Source organism: Sinohyriopsis cumingii, chromosome 3, assembly GCF_028554795.1.
Source record: "Sinohyriopsis cumingii isolate HCF-2022 chromosome 3, ASM2855479v2, whole genome shotgun sequence".
In the NCBI taxonomy this organism is placed as follows: Eukaryota; Metazoa; Mollusca; class Bivalvia; order Unionida; family Unionidae; genus Sinohyriopsis; species Sinohyriopsis cumingii.
Genome location: NC_142963.1, coordinates 108,395,167 through 108,414,613, shown reverse-complemented (window position 1 = coordinate 108,414,613; position 19,447 = coordinate 108,395,167). Strand labels below are relative to the sequence as shown.

At 36.9% G+C, this 19,447-nt stretch overlaps 1 protein-coding gene across 1 annotated transcript in view; it reads left to right on the top strand.

The window, feature by feature from the left end:
• Positions 1–19,447, top strand: part of LOC149803515 (uncharacterized) — a 140,061-nt gene that overhangs the window by 2,436 nt on the left and 118,178 nt on the right. Inside the window, exons 4-8 of the mRNA XM_089953939.1 lie at positions 761–950; positions 8,513–8,691; positions 11,461–12,133; positions 16,032–17,483; positions 18,873–19,058. Of these exons, the coding sequence (XP_089810065.1) occupies positions 761–950; positions 8,513–8,691; positions 11,461–12,133; positions 16,032–17,483; positions 18,873–19,058 (2,680 nt within the window). The remainder of the gene's footprint in view (positions 1–760; positions 951–8,512; positions 8,692–11,460; positions 12,134–16,031; positions 17,484–18,872; positions 19,059–19,447) is intronic.

Sequence of the window (19,447 nt, the reverse complement as noted above, 5' to 3'; positions counted from 1 at the left end):
GATATGCATACAGTCATATATGCATTATATACATACATACATACATACATACAAACATACATACATACATACATACATATGTGTGTACATATAGACAGACATGCATGCATATATACATGCATACTTCTTTAATGTTTATTATGGATGATATACAGTGTGGGAAGGAAATCATGTCATTTTGTAAATCAAGTCATTGTAAAAGTAACAAGTCATTTTGAATATTTGCAGTATACAGTTTCTGCTGAAATTGAGGCTGTGACATCAGATTTGATATCACACATATTCTCAGAAAACATAGATCTTCTCAAGCAAAAGCTATATTTCAGACTTCAGATCCAGTCTCTGTTCATGATGGAAAATGTTGTACATGTGGTCAGGTTATACCTGTAGCCATGATCATTAAATGATATCAATAATTCAGATCATAAATTTTCTCTTAATAAGTCCTTTCCTGCAAACTTGAATAATGAAGTCGTTGTTTGTGATGATGGAGTACTCTGTTCTTGAGGTTAGTAGAACTGAAGCATAACTGAATCCTTCTTGCTTAACAACATTTTATGTAGAACTCAGTACAATGCCTCTTCAAAAGAACAATATCTATTCATAAAATTAAAATGAAAATGATAAAATTAAATTAAAATTAAAATTAAATTAAAATTATGCATATAGCCTGCTGCTACATTTAGGATCAAGATTTGCATTTTGATCATATGGCATTGAAAAGTTGAAGCTGGATGAGTTCTGTCTCTCCTCATTATAGGACAAGGTGACCAAGTGTGCAGTGTCTGTCCAAGCTCGGGTGAATAACGTGACCATGGACTGTCCTGATTATGGGGCCACCTATGAGGAGTTGAAATGCTATCTGAAGGTTGCTGATGGAACCAAAATGGTGGCAAATGTCAGCAACAATGAGGGGGGTGTGACCACCTCACAAACCATCAATTTGGCAGGTATGTGTCACAGATGTAGATTAGAAATATATTTATAGAAATGGATATCCTACAATAGTACCTGAAACTGACCTATATGCAAAACTTGTCCAAAGAAGTGGCATACAGACAAATGTTGAGACAGATCAACAAGGGTAACACTATATGCACTACCACATGTGGTAGGGTTCACACATTTTTTCCAAGTTTTGTTGGAAATGAAAGTACTACCATAAAAACTTACTTATAAGTCAATACAGACTGCAAAGAACAAACAGCCTGATCTGCCATCATATAATGCGCCTGCAGATCAGGGTCTATGTTGTTTGTTCTGCTGATTACTCCTTACAAACTGCATAGACCCAGATCTGCCAGTGCATTATATGATGGCAGATCTGGGTCTGTGCAGTTTTGAGTTGGACTTGTCTTAGCAAATATTATGGTAGGTTCTTTTTGCCCTATAAAAGGCCCTATGATCTGGCAACATAAAATTTCATGGATACATTCATCTTTGTCATAAAATGTCATGGATACATTCATCTCATAAAATTTCATGGATACATTCATCTCTGTTGTAAAAATTCATAGATACATTCATCTCTGTCATAAAATTTCATGGATACATTCATCTCTGTTGTAAAATTTCATGGATACATTCATCTCTGTCATAAAATGTTACAGTACCAATATAACTTCAAATGGATACCCCTTTGATATCATACACACATGGCAACATTATGATGATATCTGACAAAATGTTAGTGAAATGTGGAAAAGAATAATTTTAGGCAGAAATGTAGCATATTTGGACAACATTTGACAAAGAGTGCATTCGTCATGTTCAATCACCATGATATTTTGTCTGTTGGTAGTTAAGGCTAAAAAAAGAATGATTTGAAGAAAAAAAACTGAATTGGTTTGTAGGTGTGCTCAGTTTTAAAAATGACAGACTATCTTGGTAGCACAAAAAATATGGAGATTTCTAAATATAAATTGAGACGGAATAATCAAGAATCAAAATCTATTCTTTATAATGGTAAGAAATAGTAATCAGTTTCGCACAGTTTTCATTAGTATGTCATGCTGGCATGATTTTTCACATTTTTTGGAGTAATTATCTATTATTTGTCTAAAAAAAACATACCTATCCTGTCAAAGAAATAATTAACTACATAAATAAAATATCTGGGTTTGATTGTTTTCATTCACAATTGGAAATATTGTGGGAAGATCTTTATGAGAAATACATGTACCACAGCTAACCCAATACCCATCCAGGATGCTATGAAAAATAATGTTTGGGATAAATTTTCAAGGCAAATTTCTGTTCTTCAATGCACCCCATTACTATTTAGCTGTCCTTCACAACTGACTATTTTCAATTATCTGAAAAATTTCATTGAGTAATAATTGTGTCATGAATACTATTCAGTGTATCAACTTTGCCCCATACACATGTAATGCTTGATAAGACTGTGATGATCATTATTTCTACATACCGCTAATAATGGGAGAAAGAAACACAACTTCCAAATGCTCCTTATATTTGTCAGATAAAGGCATAATAAATTGTAGAATGTAAAATAAAAACCAAAACCTAACAGATTTATATGCAGCAGTTTACATGTGCCAGAATTTATTGTGAGCAGTGGTCATTAATAACATGAATGAGTAGTTGAAAAATGATGCATACTTGAAATTCATTAAATATCCAGTATTCTTTTTGATTACAGTTTTTACAGGTGTCCACAGACACTTAATCATTAAGCTAGTTTATACATTAATACAAGAGGACCACTCTGGTGGCCCAGTGGTTAGAGCATCTACCTCGGATGCGCTCTCAGCATTAAGAAGTTGGTGCTAGGACTGGTCAGCCTGGTACCAGAATAGTGTGACTGGGAGGGACATCATGCTACATGTCTGCAGCATGATGTAACTGCTCCAGTGGCCTAGTGGTTAGAGTGTCTGCCTCCAATGCAGGAGGTCATGGGTTTGATCAATGGCTACATCTGCTACATGTACATGATAGGAACAGCTGAAAGGGTGTCACAAGTCTTTGAGCAGGGCATCATGTAAGTCAGATGGATATTTGACTTAGGTATAATTATTTCAGAGGAAGCTGAAATATGCAAGCAGTAATAGAGTTAATGCTGCTTTGTTTACAGAATGTCTGAGCATAAACTTCTTCATGAAAAATTGAGAGGCAAAAACTTGAAGATGTCTACAAAAAAAACATTTCTCACCAGAACTTTAAAATTTTATAATAAATCCCTTGTATAAGAAAGTGCCAGTTGCCAACAACATATTCAAAATGGTTGAAGGAAGGGTGACACTTATTAAGGCACACTATTTTTATGTGGAATATGGTAAATACTGATTGCAAATTGTATTCTAAATGGAAAGTTCCTGAAGAGAGGCTCAGATTCTGAGTTATTGTATGGTCGAAAAAAGATCTATAGAGATAGAGAAATTAATGGCATTTTTCACACAGCGATTTTGGTCATAACTAAAGACATTGGTGGTATAAGGGGAGTAACTCTCTGTGTGAATGATCTTTTGTCAAAGTGATTTTGGTCATAATATATTTGGTGGCAGAGGGAAGTGGGTACCCATTTGAGTGTATAAAGTATTTATGAGATGTAACTTCTCAAGACATCAGGACATTGCTCCATATCCCCTAAGGTATGTAAGCGTACATACTAACATATTAAGAAAGCTATATCAAGCGTGACTTACATTGTCAGTTTCTTCAGACATTTGTGTCTCTCACTGTCATTCAATAACATTAGGATCTTGTTTACTGAATTTAATTGTTAGACAAATTTGAACTGCAGCATTAAGTTACGTCAGTCTGTTTGGTTAGTCAGTAAAGTATTTTGGCTTATTTTCTCCAAAAAGTAGCTAATGAGCAACTGGAATTGGAGCAATTTGGATGAACTGTATATATTTAGATTGATTCCGGGATGTTTTTAGTAGGAACAAATGGCTAAATTCTTTTTGACCCAATGGCTGATAACACATACACACAGACACCCACCACAGATAAAGACACATGAAATAAACACAGACACACACAGGCACAATACTGATAAACAAATGCAAAATACACAGACACCCACCCCCTGATAAAAACACATGAAATACACACAGAGACACAGGCACAACCCCCGATAAAAACACACAAAATACACACACATACAGAGACACAAACAACCCTAAATAAACAAACATGAAATACACACACAGACACATCCCCCTAAGATAAACACATGAAATACTCACACACAAACACACACACAAACACACACACAAACTCAAACCCCCAGATAATAACACATGAAATTTTCACACACAGACACAGGTACAAACAAACACTGCCCAGATATCAACACATGAAATACACTCATAGATACACAGGGACAAACAGACACAACCCCCACCTGATACATGAAATACACACACAGGAGACACACATACACAGGCACACACAGACACTCACCCAATAAAAATACATGAAATACACACACAGGCACACACAGACATGACCCCCCTGATACAAATACATGAAATACACACAGACACACACACAGGTATACAAAACTGAAGATGCATAGTAATATAGTAATATTCACTCATATTTTCAACTAAGACAGATAACAAAAAATCACAACAATAGTGAAGATGAAGAAGTGGGGCACATGCTCAATGTGACCAGTTCTTTCTATTACTCTTATTATTATTATTATTATTATTATTATTGAAATCCTAACTGGAAGGATGAATTCACTTCCCACCATTGGATCAGTCTGCATCAGTTATTATCTGTGTTCTTAGGCAAAACAAATTACTATACTTGCCATGACATTATATAATCTTGAAAGTGTTGCTGTGCTGTGTCATATAACACACATAAAAGCAAACTGTCAATCAAAGTGCAATAAGAAAACACCTCATGGTCACTGATGGTATGCTGAATAACTAGCTACCCTGTCTAGTAATTGACTAATCTATCTACCAACAACAGTCAGTTGTCTTCAGACATCCAGATAGCTTACTCTGTTTCCAGTGTATATATACAAGTATAATAATTATTATCCATCCAGATTGAGAGAAATACTGACATCATCCGAAAATATATTTTTATTTAGATACAAAATTTCAAAAGTAAAACCTCCAGGTCTTTTTTTCTTTCTTTTTTGTGGTATATGTGATGCGAATGGATAGTCCAGGTTACCTCAGTTCTGGTGGTTGATCAGTCTACTTTTGTGACTAATTAACTATGTCCTATAGTTAATTACCTGTTACGGTTCACTAGTTGACCTCTTTGAGAGAGTTCCAATGTCTTACACCAGTTAAATCACGATAAAGATTATGTTTCCTTGATGACAGCCAAATTCAGACTGGAGAAAAGGGGTGACCCACTCCCTTTGATTGAGGGCCTTTGACATTTATTTAATATTAATATAGCCTTTCATTATGGTGAGAGTTATCATTAGTGATGATATATGACAAATGACATTTTGTGCTTTCAAAAATATGAAGACTATAATTTGATTGGTTAAAAAAGTTAACACAATGTGACCTTGCATAAGGGAATTGAAAGAAATGGGATCCTTGCTCATACCTTTCTTATAAAAAGGGACTGTGCTATACTGAGGTGTATCAGAGTGAAGGGTACCACTATATTTTCAAGTTTAATGGGTGGTATTGTGTGGGAACACATGTAACTACAGCTGAAATAAACAACTGTTTGGTTGAATCTGAATCCTCTTTTGCAAATGTTCAAGTTGAAAATTGGTATTTGAATATTCATTTAATTACCATGCAAGATAGATGGCATTTTGCAAAAGAAATATAGAAGGCAACATTTTTACTTTAAAACATTAAATTCTTTTCCAAGGTGATAACTTCAAACCTGTTATATCTTGCTCCATTCAAGCTGACTTACAGGATAATCATAATTCTGAATAGTCAGATTGCTCATAACATTGTCATTTCTGCTGGCTTTCAGGCACTCTTGAAAATATGGTGTATAATAGGGGTCATATTAAACTCAACAAAGCCTTTAAGTATGAATCAACCAGAGCTCTCAACAATATGTGAACTGTTTTCAGACATTCATTCTAGTTGTGGTCAATGCCACTCACCAGTCATCTTGCCTCAGACATTCATTCCAGTCTTGGTCAGTCCCACTTCCCAGTCATTTTACCTCAGACATTCATTCCAGTTATGGTCAGTCCCACTTCCCAGTCATCTTACCTCAGACATTCATTTCAGTCATGGTCAGTCCCACTTCCCAGTCATCTTACCTCAGACATTCATTCCAGTCATGGTCAATGTCACTCCCCAGTCATCTTGCCTCAGATATTCATTCCAGTCATGGTCAGTTCCACTACCCAGTCATCTTACCTCAGACATTCATTCCAGTCATGGTCAGTCCCACTTCCCAGTCATCTTACCTCAGACATTCATTCCAGTCATGGTCAATGCCACTCCCCAGTCATCTTGCCTCAGATATTCATTCCAGTCATGGTCAGTCCCACTACCCACTCATCTTACCTCAGACATTCATTTAGTGATGGTCAGTCCCACTCCCCGGTGATCTTACCTCAGACATTCATTCCAGTTGTGACTGCTCCAGAGGCCTGGTGGTTAGAGCATCTGCTTTGGATGTGGGAGGTTGTGGGTTTGAACCCCTGGCCGAGTCATACCAAAGACTCACAAAAATGGTACTAACTGCTGCCTCGCTTGGTGCTCAGCATTAAGAGGATAGTGTTAGGACTGGTCGGCCTGGTGTCAGGATAATGTGACCGGGTGGAACATCATCTTACATGTCTGCGGCATTATGCCCCAGGACTAGACATCACTTTATACTGTCACACCGCAGACATCATAGCAATATGACTGAAAAATTGTTAAAGCTACATTAAAAATCTAAATCACACACACACACATTCCAGTTGTGGTAAGTCCCATTCCCCAGTCATCTTACCTTAGACATTTATTCCAGTTGTGGTCAGTCCCATTCACCCAGTGATCTTACTTCAGACATTCATTCCAGTCTTGCTCAGTCCCACTCCCTGGTGATCTCACCTCAGACATCTATTCTAGTCATGGTAAATCCCATTCCTCTAGGTATCTTAGCACTGACATCCATTCTAGTCATTTTCAATCCCACTCTGCCAGTCATCTTACCTTGGACATCCATTGTAGTTGTAGTCAATCCCATACCACCAGTCATCTTACCTCAGACATCCATTGTAGTTGTAATCAATCCCATTCCCCCAGCCATCTTACCTTGGACATCCATTGTAGTTGTAATCAATCCCATTCCCCCAGCCATCTTACCTTGGACAGCCATTGTAGTTGTAGTCAATCCCACTCTGCCAGTCATCTTACCTTGGACAGCCATTGTAGTTGTAGTCAATCCCATTCCCCCAGTCATCTTACCTTGGACAGCCATTGTAGTTGTAGTCAATCCCACTCCCCCAGTCATCATACCTTGGACAGCCATTGTAGTTGTAGTCAATCCCACTCTGCCAGTCATCTGAGCTTGGACATCCATTGTAGTTGTAGTCAGTCCCACTCTGCCAGTCATCATACCTTGGACATCCATTGTAGTTGTAGTCAATCCCACACTGCCAGTCATCATACCTTGGACAGCCATTGTAGTTGTAGTCAATCCCACACTGCCAGTCATCATGCCTTGGACAGCCATTGTAGTTGTAGTCAGTCCCACTCTGCCAGTCATCTTACCTTGGACATCCATTGTAGTTGTAGTCAATCCCACACTGCCATTCATCTTACCTTGGACAGCCATTGTAGTTGTAGTCAATCCCATTCTGCCAGTCATCTGAGCTTGGACATCCATTGTAGCTGTAGTCAATCCCACTCTGCCATTCATCTTACCTTGGACAGCCATTGTAGTTGTAGTCAATTCCATTCCCCCAGTCATCTTACCTTGGACAGCCATTGTAGTTGTAGTCAATCCCACTCCCCCAGTCATCATACCTTGGACAGCCATTGTAGTTGTAGTCAATCCCACTCTGCCAGTCATCTTACCTTGGACATCCATTGTAGTTGTAGTCAATCCCATTCTGCCAGTCATCTTACCTTGGACATCCATTGTAGTTGTAGTCAATCCCACTCTGCTAGTCATCTTACGTTGGACATCCATTGTAGTTTTAGTCAATCCCATTCCCCCAGTCATCTTACCTTGGACAGCCATTGTAGTTGTAGTCAATCCCACTCCCCCAGTCATCATACCTTGGACAGCCATTGTAGTTGTAGTCAATCCCATTCTGCCAGTCATCTGAGCTTGGACATCCATTGTAGTTGTAGTCAGTCCCATTCTGCCAGTCATCTTACCTTGGACATCCAAGGAATAAGGATGGTGATGCTAAGTTTTTGAAGATACCCTAAATGTACTCAGGACTTCAAACATGTCATTTAATTTAATAGAGTCTTATAAGAAGGAGCTGCTATAAAAGGTTCGTTTTTATGACATAACCTGCCTTTTGTCAGTAATTCCATGACAACAAAGGCATAATTGCTTTACTAACACAGATTTGTTTTATTTATAGATCCAGACCTGTATGATGCTGGCCCTCCAATTCCATCTAAAACAGTGACAGGAATAGCTAGTAGTACCACGGCCAACTCAAATGGAGTAGTATTCAGCCCAGCTGCTGATGTGTCTGTGGATGGTCGGATCCTTGGTCTTGAGTACTATGCCACAGTCACTGGAAACATTGTTTTTCTGGTATGTACTGCAGATTAATTGTACTTTACAATGTGGTATCTAATAATTAGGGGACTTTTTATCACCTCAATAAAGGAAAATAAAAGTATTTTTCAACTACCCAAAACAAACTGACAACAGCAACTACTGATATAGGGTCATATAAGATTTTCAGAACTAACAAATTATGCATTCTTGATTGAATACAATAATTTCTTGCACTTGAAGCTTGAATTTTTGTCCTCAAGCTTCCTTAAGAAAGCATGAGGGATACTGCAGTAGTCTTTATCATCCATGTATTATCTATACATCTTTTTGTCTGACATGGTCTGCATATTTAATGAATTGCTTCATACATTCATGCTTTACATGATTAGAATTATTGATTTAATACATTCTTTACAAGGTACTCACAGTAATAATATATAGTGGATTCCTGATAATTGGGACACATTGGGACTAGAACACTTTGGCCCAACTAAACTGCTTCCCCAATTATGCAGAGATGTTAAAAAGGTATACATGTATTTTGTCCTTTAAGATTTGTCCCAAATAAACAGCTACCCCAGTTACAAGATGGACCAATTAACTGGAATCTACTGTATATGATTTTTTGATTCATTTGCATTAATTATCATTTTTGCTTCTCTAATTTCCAAAAGTGAGACATGTATGATTGAGTAGATGGAACAGGAGTGGGGCACTAGTGTTTTCCCAAAACAACTCAAATGTTATGCAAATTGGGAGTCAAGTAGGTATTAATGCACACTGTTATGACAAAGTCATCATATACATACCGTATTTACTCACTTATAGGTTGAATCAAACTGGAAACAACAAAGACCCTGATCTACCATAGAAAAATGCAGATCAAGGTCTATGCTATTTGTTCTACTGATTACTCCTAACAAAAAGCAGAGACCCAGATCTGCTGGCACAGTATGCAACAGCAGATCTGGGTCTGTACAGTTTGCAGTTGGACTCCTCTTATAAGTGAATACATATGGTATGTAAGTACTTGTCAGGTGATCTTTTGTTTTTTCTCACCTAAATATCATAGGTGAGACATGCATGTAGGTACAGAGTTCCTTCTAGTCCAGAAAAACAATTGTTCCATATTAAGGGGCCATGGTTTACTATCCTATTACAGGCAATGCAAAATTAGGAAAAATAATTGGCCAATTGAAATATTTTGCAGACATCAAGAAATGTGGTCGGCTGAGAAAATCTTTATATTCCCCATGAAACAAAAATGCTCTTTGCATTGATCAAATTGGAGGGTCCATTAAAAAGTGGGTTCAGTTGGTTGTATTTGTTATACTTTTATTTCAAAATGTTGGCTCATTCCAGGAATATCTCTGTAGGTAGCACTCTGGTAGTGATATTGCTGATGGTGATGTTGTTGTTGTTATTCCTGTAGGAATAAATGTTAAGTTTGTATTTAGCTCCATTTCTGTGAAATTATTTCATATGGTTATGAAACTTAATGCATACATTCACTGTTTTATGCCAACATAAGGTATGATGATATGATACCATCCATCTCACTGTCTATCCATCAATTACCAACTTTGTTTTACTGCTTTGGTGGCATAAGTGGTTAGAGCATCTGCCTTGGATGCGGGATGTTGCAGGTATGAACCCTGGCTGTGTCATACCAAAGATTTATAAGAATGGTACTTGCAGCTGCCATGATTGGTACTCAGCATTAAGAGATTAGTGTTAGGGCTGGTTGACCTGGTGTCAGGATAATATGACTGGGTGGGACATGATGCTACATGTCTGCAGCATGATGCTCCAGTACTAGACATTACTATAAACTGCCACACTGTGGACATTGTAGCGATATGACTGAAAATTTGTTTAAACTATGTTAAAAATCTGAATCACACACACATCAAGTTTGTTTTTGCACACTAGCTTGAGTTGTCCACCATCTACTGCTACCAAGCTTTGTGGCTGACTTGTATTTGGGGTCAGAAAGAATAGTATTGATTTAAAAGTCAAAAGATCAGTGTCACTTTGAAAGAAGAAAAATGGTTTCTGCACAATAACTCAAGTTTTCTGCCATCTACAGTTATCAAACTTTGTGGATAGCTTGCACTTGGGGTAAGGAAGACACCATTCATTTTCAGATTCAAAAGGTTAAAGGTCAGGTTCACTGTGACTGAAAGAAGAGTAATGATTTCTGCATCATGAGCAACTCAAGTTCTCTGCTATGTAAATGAACCAAACTTCATGGATGGCTTGCACATGTTTTTGTTTGTGTATATGTTATGCCCTCAATACCTAAGATATATTTCACTTGTGTTCATGAAAACTGGATGCATCTCAGGAAGAGTAAGAGCCATACCAAATTTAGGCCACCATGAACAACATTTCATGTTTGGGTGACTTTTATAGTTTTAACCATTCATTTGTTATGCCTTTGCAATCTTAGACCCTATTTCATCAACAGATGAAATTTGGCATTTGGATGCATTTCAAGGAAAGTAACTCAGTCACATGAAAAATAGCTTACAGTGACCTAACTTTCATGCTTGTGTGTCTTTTGTATTTTTAGTTATTTTAATTATTAATAAGTGGTTATACCCTCAATGCATGAAACACATTGTTATCAAGTGTACTGATTTTAATTCATCCTGTGAAGTTTTCACATGTATGAATTCATCTGTTCCTTGCTCAAGTGACTGTTTTAGATTTTCAGTTGTTCAACAGAAGAGCAGGGGAGATGCAGCTTTCTATGAAACTCTTATTTTTGCTGTCTGACACCTCATATTTTATTTTCAGATACTCTATCCATATTGTACAACTGGAACATATTGCTACAGTACAAATCAATGTCAGACAGTTGCTTGTGTTGATGTGGATATTTCTTCATGCTCCCTTGCCACCCCATACTGCACTTCTGACAAGACCTGCAGTTCCTGCACAGCTATGGTTAATCGCTATAGCAATACTTCTCTTGGAAACACTTTCAAGGTCAGATGGGCCATCCCATACACAGTAACAACCACTGGATATGGCTACATGCCACTTATATCAAGTGGATATGATGTCTTTCGGGGTGACATAGTAGCTCATGAAATAATAGGAGTAGGAGGCAGACTTGGGAAGATTTCCATTTTGGCAACAGATGCAAAAACTGACTTTTGGTTGAGTGGTTCTCAGAGTCTAAGCCTTCCAGACACTGTTGTAAGTACTACTGGTGCCACAGCCCTGCAAGAACGCCACCTTCTTAAAGTGATTGTTTCATCCCAGTCTTCTGTTCTACTGCCCTTCACCTTCACTGTGGCAGGAACCATTACGATCGCTGGAACTGTGTCCAATCAGCAGATTTCCCATTCAATAAGTGCTTCAGATGTAATCTCCTTGATTGAAGGAGTCGATTATGCCATCCCCAATGTAACAACATATGTTGCTACCAATGAAACTTACAACTATCAGCTTCTGCCACACACAGGTAGGTTTTATAACTATCCTTGTGCTTTTAAAAGGAAAAGCAAGAATTATGTGATTCAGGTTTTCTTGGCATACATTCATTTGTAATTTTGTGCAGCTCATCAGGATAAAACATCAAACCTTGGGGTGTTGTTTGTAGGTGGTCTGTGGATGTACACAACAGCTGTACACTGCTGATCCATCCCATGGCAGTGGTCCTTGGAAGATAGGGGTTGTTTTTAAAAAAATTCAATGAACTGCAAAGTTTTTATTGTTACATAGAGGAGCTGGACTTCATTTATTCATATTAATTATGTAGAGGAGCTGAACTTTGAGTAATCATAGTAATTATGTAGAGGTGTTATGACCTGTCATGCCCTGCTTCCTCCTAACTTTGGTTACTGCAGATAACTTTACTTGGAAATTGTTTGCTTTCAACCAGATTTGTTGTTTATACTCACATATAAATTGAGTCATACTGCAAGTAACAATGATCCTGATCTGTGATAGCATAATGCACCTGCAGATCAGGAACTATGTTCTTCATTCTACTGTTTACTTGTAACAAACTGTACAGACCCAGATCTGCCAGCTCATTGTGTGAATTCAGATCTGGGTCTGTACAATATGCAGTTGGACTCATATTATAAGTGATTATATATGTAATATTTAGCTTTATGTTGATGAAGTTTTTACTGACTTTTATTTCCAAAGTTTCACATAATTATTTACAGGAGTTATGACCCTGGATTGACCATCAACCTAACTTTGGTTTCTGCAGCATACATTTACCAGGGATTGCTGTATCCACCAAATTCAGTATGCAACATATATTAATGAGATATTGAAATAATTTGATATCCAGCAGTCCATAAAATTATTTACAGGAGTTATGGCCCATGATATTCCATCTTCCTAACTATATTGCTTGCTACAACATAACTTTACTGAGGATCATTTGATTTCAAATTTTTTTTACATGTATCTTTATCTTGATTTGACCTCAAAGGAGTTTTCCATGACATCATTTACAGACTATATGTCCTCTGATTGCCCTCCATGACATCATTTACAGATATCATGTCCTCTGATTGCCCTCCATGACATCATTTACAGACATTATGTCCTCTGATTGCCCTCCACCAAACTCTCATTTCCTCAGCTTACAATTTACCAGAGTAAGTTGACTTCAACTAAATTTTACATGCAGCTTTATTATTTTGAAACCTTGAATGATGATGATTTCCAGTGTTATATAACATCTTTTATGGGTGTTAGGGCACCTGATCACTGATTCTATTAAATTTGGTTTCTGCAGTATAAACTGTATAATACTACTATGTTCAGAGTAAATGATTTACAGGAGTCTGACACTTGATTGCACATTTTCCTAACTTTTGATTACCAGCCATAACTTCATTCTGGATTGTTTTATTTTAACTAAATTTGGAATGCAGCTTTATATAGATAAGAGCCTGAGTGAGCGATCTCCCCTGATTCATGCTAGCCTGCATTCATTGTATTTCCCAGAGTTCCTCTCTTTAGGGTTCTGCTGAAAATAATTTTAGTATGCAGGACCCTTTGCATTAAACCCATTACATGTACTAATAGCTCTAGTCTTCTTCACAACTATACTACACATTTCTTGGTAAGTTTTTCTCTTCATAACTCCAAGGGACCTACCTTGTAAATGAAATGATAAGTAGTGAGTGTGCTTAGTTTGTAAATGTGTTGTATGGGGTTTTCTTCAAGTTTAATTTCTTATATGGTATATAAATAAAACTGTATTTTATGTCATTGTTGCATGTAATTATTTTAGATTTAAACCCTGAAGTAAAACTTTCAAATAGTCAAAACTTAAACAAAAAGATGTACATGTATATAGTCAGAAACTTGCAAATAAGGGCTGTGAAAAGTATCTTGTGAAAAGCATTCCGCTGGTAAGTTTGGGTATATCGTGATCCCTTCCATTTTTTATCCATCCATCTGTCATCCATTATATGAACATCTCCTAAATTGCTAGGTGCAATTTCAACAAACTTTAAATCTGAACAAGATACTTTTGTTCTAAAATCTCATACCGGTAATTATTTTTTTGTTGTACTCCATCAATGGCCACTGTCACATAATGTGGTCTTGCCATAACATGTTTGAGCAAACAGAACCCTTAATTTTGTATGTTTTAGTTATCTTTTCTGTTTTTATTACTTAAAAGTTTTATGAAAATTACACACAATCAAAAATTAAAAGATTATGAAATGAGGCCCTTTTTTATTTGATGATGACACTTGTATAAGTTTGCACATATGCCCTCCCCTATCTGTTTCAGTATTTTATGATTTTACACATTGTTTGTAATTGTGTATGATTTATACAGCTATTTTTAGTTCTGATGTAAAATACACTTTCATACAGTGCAGCCATGGATGAGTCATTTAGATTGAAGTAAGAAAAAATGTTTTTAAAAAAAGTATAATCTTCATTTCTAACTTCCAACTGCATTATAAAGTGTCATTTCTTCATTTGCATTAAGTATGTTGTGTACTGAATTTATTCACAAGCAAACAGTCACAAAACTGAGAAATTCAAATAGCCTGACACTTGGAGCCTCTCTAAATCTAGACCAGGCCCTTCCCATGTTCGAAGTAAGTTGCCTGTCAGGGTTGTTAAAAGCAAAAAAAGTATTTAATTTGTCTGAAAGAAATCTTAAGTGGACCAACACAAATCATTTTCATCTTGAAGTTCTTGAAAGACACTGGTAAATTTATAACATTCACTGCCCCCTATAAGGGCTCCATTTTTAGGCTCCTGCATCTTATGAAGATCGTCTGCTTAACTGTATAAAAAATTATAAACTTTGAATACACAGTGAATCATTTAACCAATGAATGGGACACATTACTATTTTGTTCTCTGTATCTCATTGGTTATCTCTAACTAATGCTCCCTTATTCTTCCTGAATAATAATGAGCTGTCCCTTATTCACACTGACTTGGTAATGCAATGCTGGGCAATGTCTCTAATGGTACCCACTTGCCCAGGGCCTGTGTCTGAAAAATATTCTTTGAATACTGTCATGGAACAAAACCGGATTTTGTTGTCAGGTTCACCTTAGTGGAACCTCAACATGGTGATCACTTGGTGTCTGTGTAATGTATATACTTGCTTATAAGATGGGTCCAACTGTAAACTGCACAGATCCAGATCTGCCATTGCATAATGCATTGGCATATCTGGGTCAATGCAGTTTGTTTAGGAGTAATCATTAGAAGAAACAGGTACATTATGATATGGCAGATCAGGTCAGGATCTATGTTGTTTGCATTTGGACGTGACTTATAAGTGAGTAATAAGGTAGGTGTCCATTTATTTTTCATCCAAATGCCCATCCATAGAACCATGTGTACCCTAGACCAATATCAATAGTAAATTTGGTCATTGGTCATTTTTTACCATCCATATCCAAGACCAGTATCAATGGTAAATTTGGTCATTGGTCATTTTTTAAAGTACAGAGACATGTTTCTAAATTTGTGGGCACAACTTGATGTAGTGGCTTGAAATGCAGGCCATGGCCAGCTTCTTGTCTATGAAATATGTGCAGTGTTGGAAACAGAAGTGAAAACCTTGCACAGATGTATGCCATGGCCCTGGGAAGATATCCTAATTAAAAAAAATGCTTCAGCCATGCTCCATTGTATAATAGTGACTGAAGCATTTCATGTTTTAGTTGATTCAGATACACTAAAGAATTGCAAAAGATGTGTTTGATTAGATGATTTTTATCACCAGATTTTGATTATCATTATACATTGTTACTGTTGTTAAGATCATCATCATTATCATCATCATCATTTTGATGACAATCAGCTGTATACTTTATACTGTGAGTAAGGTTCTGTTTTTTTCCAATATGCAGGTACCAATGTGTCAATAAAATGGGACTTTGGAAATGGTTTTGTCATCAGTACAATGAATGCCATTCAACCCTATGCATACACACTTAAAGGAACGTACAACCTGACTGTTAATGCTTCTAACATGCTTAGTAGCAAGGCAAACAATACCATCATCACAGTACAGGACAGGATCATCAACTGTCAGATCACATCATTAGCAGCCATTGCAGTCAAGGGGGAGACAACTAACATTCAATTCTCTCTTACAAGTGGTTCCAACTATACAGTTTACTGGAGCTTTAGTGATGGGTCACCAAGCATTCAAAACAATGAACTTGTTTTACCATCAGGACAGAATGCATCTTTTGTCTTCAATGTTTTAGGGATAGTTACAGTGAATGCTAACTGCTCCAATGACATAAATTTCGTCGTGGCACCATCTATTCAGTTGAATGTGATGGAAAGGATTACAGGGCTACAGTTGCAAGCTTATGGTGCTATTAAGAATGAAACCTTCATGATAAATGTTACATGGATCACAGGCACTTCAGTCAATGTAACAATAAAATTTGATGGCATTGACCAGATTGTTACGTTGGACCCCACGCTGAAGAAGGCCATGTCACCGCCGATGATTATATCCTCACTGGGAGTTCATAATGTTACTGTGACTGCCAACAATCCTGTAGGTCCCCTGCAGACACTGACGACACCATTTGTGATAGAGTCTGAGATTGTCAATCCATCTGTGGTCACGACCCTGCCACCAAACCACGCCATTCTGAAGCATCCTCTTATTGTGACCGGCTCAGCTGTCAGTTTTACATTTAATGCTGCTGAAGGAACAAGTATCAAAGTCAATTTAGATTACAAAGATGGCACAGGAGACAGTTTTTACTCTGGTATTGGTGTGGCCTGGACTACACCCACTACATTTAATCATGTTTTCAATATTTCTGGATTTTTCAACATCAACGCTACAGTTTGGAATGCTTTCAACAAGTTCACATATTTTTTTCCAGTTACTGTAATGACACCTGTCAGAAATCTAAGTCTTTTCAGTAACTCACCCAGATTCTTTAATCCTCCAGGAGTAATTACCTTCAACTTTACTATAGATCCAGGTGTTGCTGAACCCTCAGCAGCTACCCTTGACTTTTACTATGGAGATGGGTATACTCAACACTTCAGTACATTCTCTGTCACTGATGTGATTACCCGTACCTACTGGGATGATGCAAAGACATACATGGTGGTGGCCACTGTTTGTAACCTGATCAATTGCCAGAACATGACAACAACTGTGACCATTGTTGAGATCATTCAGGGGTTGAAGGTCAGTTCTGACCCTCTTGCTGCTGTTGTGGGTGTATCATTTGATGCTGTGGTTACAGCATATCGTGCAGGCAATGAAAATATCAACCTTACCATTAACTTCGGGGATGGAACAACCGGAATTGCACCACGTATTGGTAAGTCCATGATCAGAGCAATACCAAAAGAAATTCATGATCATTTATGGTAAGAGGTGTTGTGGTCATAGTATTGAATGTAAAACAACTAATAATAGCTCTCGTTGGTGAAACGCCAAACTGGGAAATCTAGTACCAGTAAGGATTCTGTTTTATGCATCTTTCTTGGCCAATTAAAAATTTGGGAACTCTTGTTTTAAGTAAATTTAACAAGCTTTCATTTTTAGGGTGCTAATTTTAGAAGATTTCAGATTTTAGAGTTTGATATGTACCAGCATGGGAGGAAAACAAAAGTAGATTACTTCCGTTTTGTTCTTTCTTAACAGCATAAAGAGTGAGTTATTGACTGGTTTTTAGGTCATATGATTGGATGAGTTTATGGTATTATGATGCATCATTTATCATGTGTTGTGCACCCACATTATTATATGCTACTTCTGAAAGGAAAAGCTGGGTATATAAAACTTGGTTTGATTGTTTGTTAGGACATCCTTGTGTGTGTATGTGTGTGCAAGTTGATCTCTTAGCAGTAATCTTTCCTTTGCTACCAAATGGAAAACTTTGTTTTGATTTCTGGTTCAGAACACTAGTATGACCAATTTTGATATGTCGTGGTGGGAATGTTTCTTAGGATGTGTTTTATTTTGTCTATGGTGACTCCCTTGCAGATATGTTGCTTCCATAGCAAATGTAAGAAAACCTGTTGTCATCATTTTGAGGAGCATAACATTTTATAGAGTTAACTAAACAATTGATTCTTGTAAAAATATTATGAATGTTAAATAGCAGTGTAGTAATACATCATGTGTAACAATGAGTGAATTGTATCATAGTAATACAGCATATGTAAAATGAGTAAATTGTAACATAGTAATACATCATATGTTTCAATGAGAAAAATTGTAACACAGTAATACAGCATATGCAACGATAAGTAAATTGCAAGCATTTATGTTGCAAATGTGCAGAATTGACCAAAGTTGCAAAAATTGAATCATGTTGAGTTACAAGTTATGTCCTGTAATTTATTTAATTGGGTGGATGATGGATAAAAACTGGGCTTTGTCCAGTTTTTGCATGGCTCTGTGTTAGCCTATTTCCCTGTTTTATTTAGTGTTCTTTTGCAACAGAATCCTTAAAGACCAGCACTGATACAGATCTGTAATATGTAGTTAGGTCTGTCTTATTGATAGGCTAACCTTCTCTGATTATGCAAACGTTAGAAATAATCATTTTAAAAGGCTACATTTATGTATGCATAGATGCCAGATATAGATCTCTATTGGCGTTAGCACTAACTTGATGAACTTGATTGCTCTGGATGACCCATGGACAAAATTATCATTAAAAAAAAATATTACCATGACTTGATTTCTTCAAATAATGCAGGTCAGAGTCCACTAGGAGAAGATCGATTCAGCCATATCTACTCCAGCAAAGGGAACTATACAATCAGTGTAACGGCAACCAGTATTTTCCAGACAGCATCAGCCAGTTACAACATTCTTGTTCAGATAGCTGTCAATGGGAAATATACCATCAGCTCTTCACACCCACAAATGTTCTCACTTGGAGGTAAGTCAGCAACCATTTTATGTTGAAGATGGTGGCCCCAAGATCTTCATGTACATGCATCAAAATTTGTATGAAAATGCATCTAGTGTATTTATCTGGTGATAGCCCCCCACTCCCCCACCCCAATTTTAAAGAAATCTGGCAATAGTTTATCAAAAATATCTTAGTCTGATAATAATCCCACCCCTTTTGGGGGGCAAATTTATTAAACTGGCTTTCGAGTTTTATCATAAGAGAAATAACCAAAATGATTACATGTATTAACCTTGTTTGCAACAGTAATGCCATTGTAACCAGATGATGTGTTGATGATACAAATGAACAAACACAAACCTATTGTAAATCATCAGATAACACTGTTGCCAAGTTTAGCAATATTGTAACTTAAG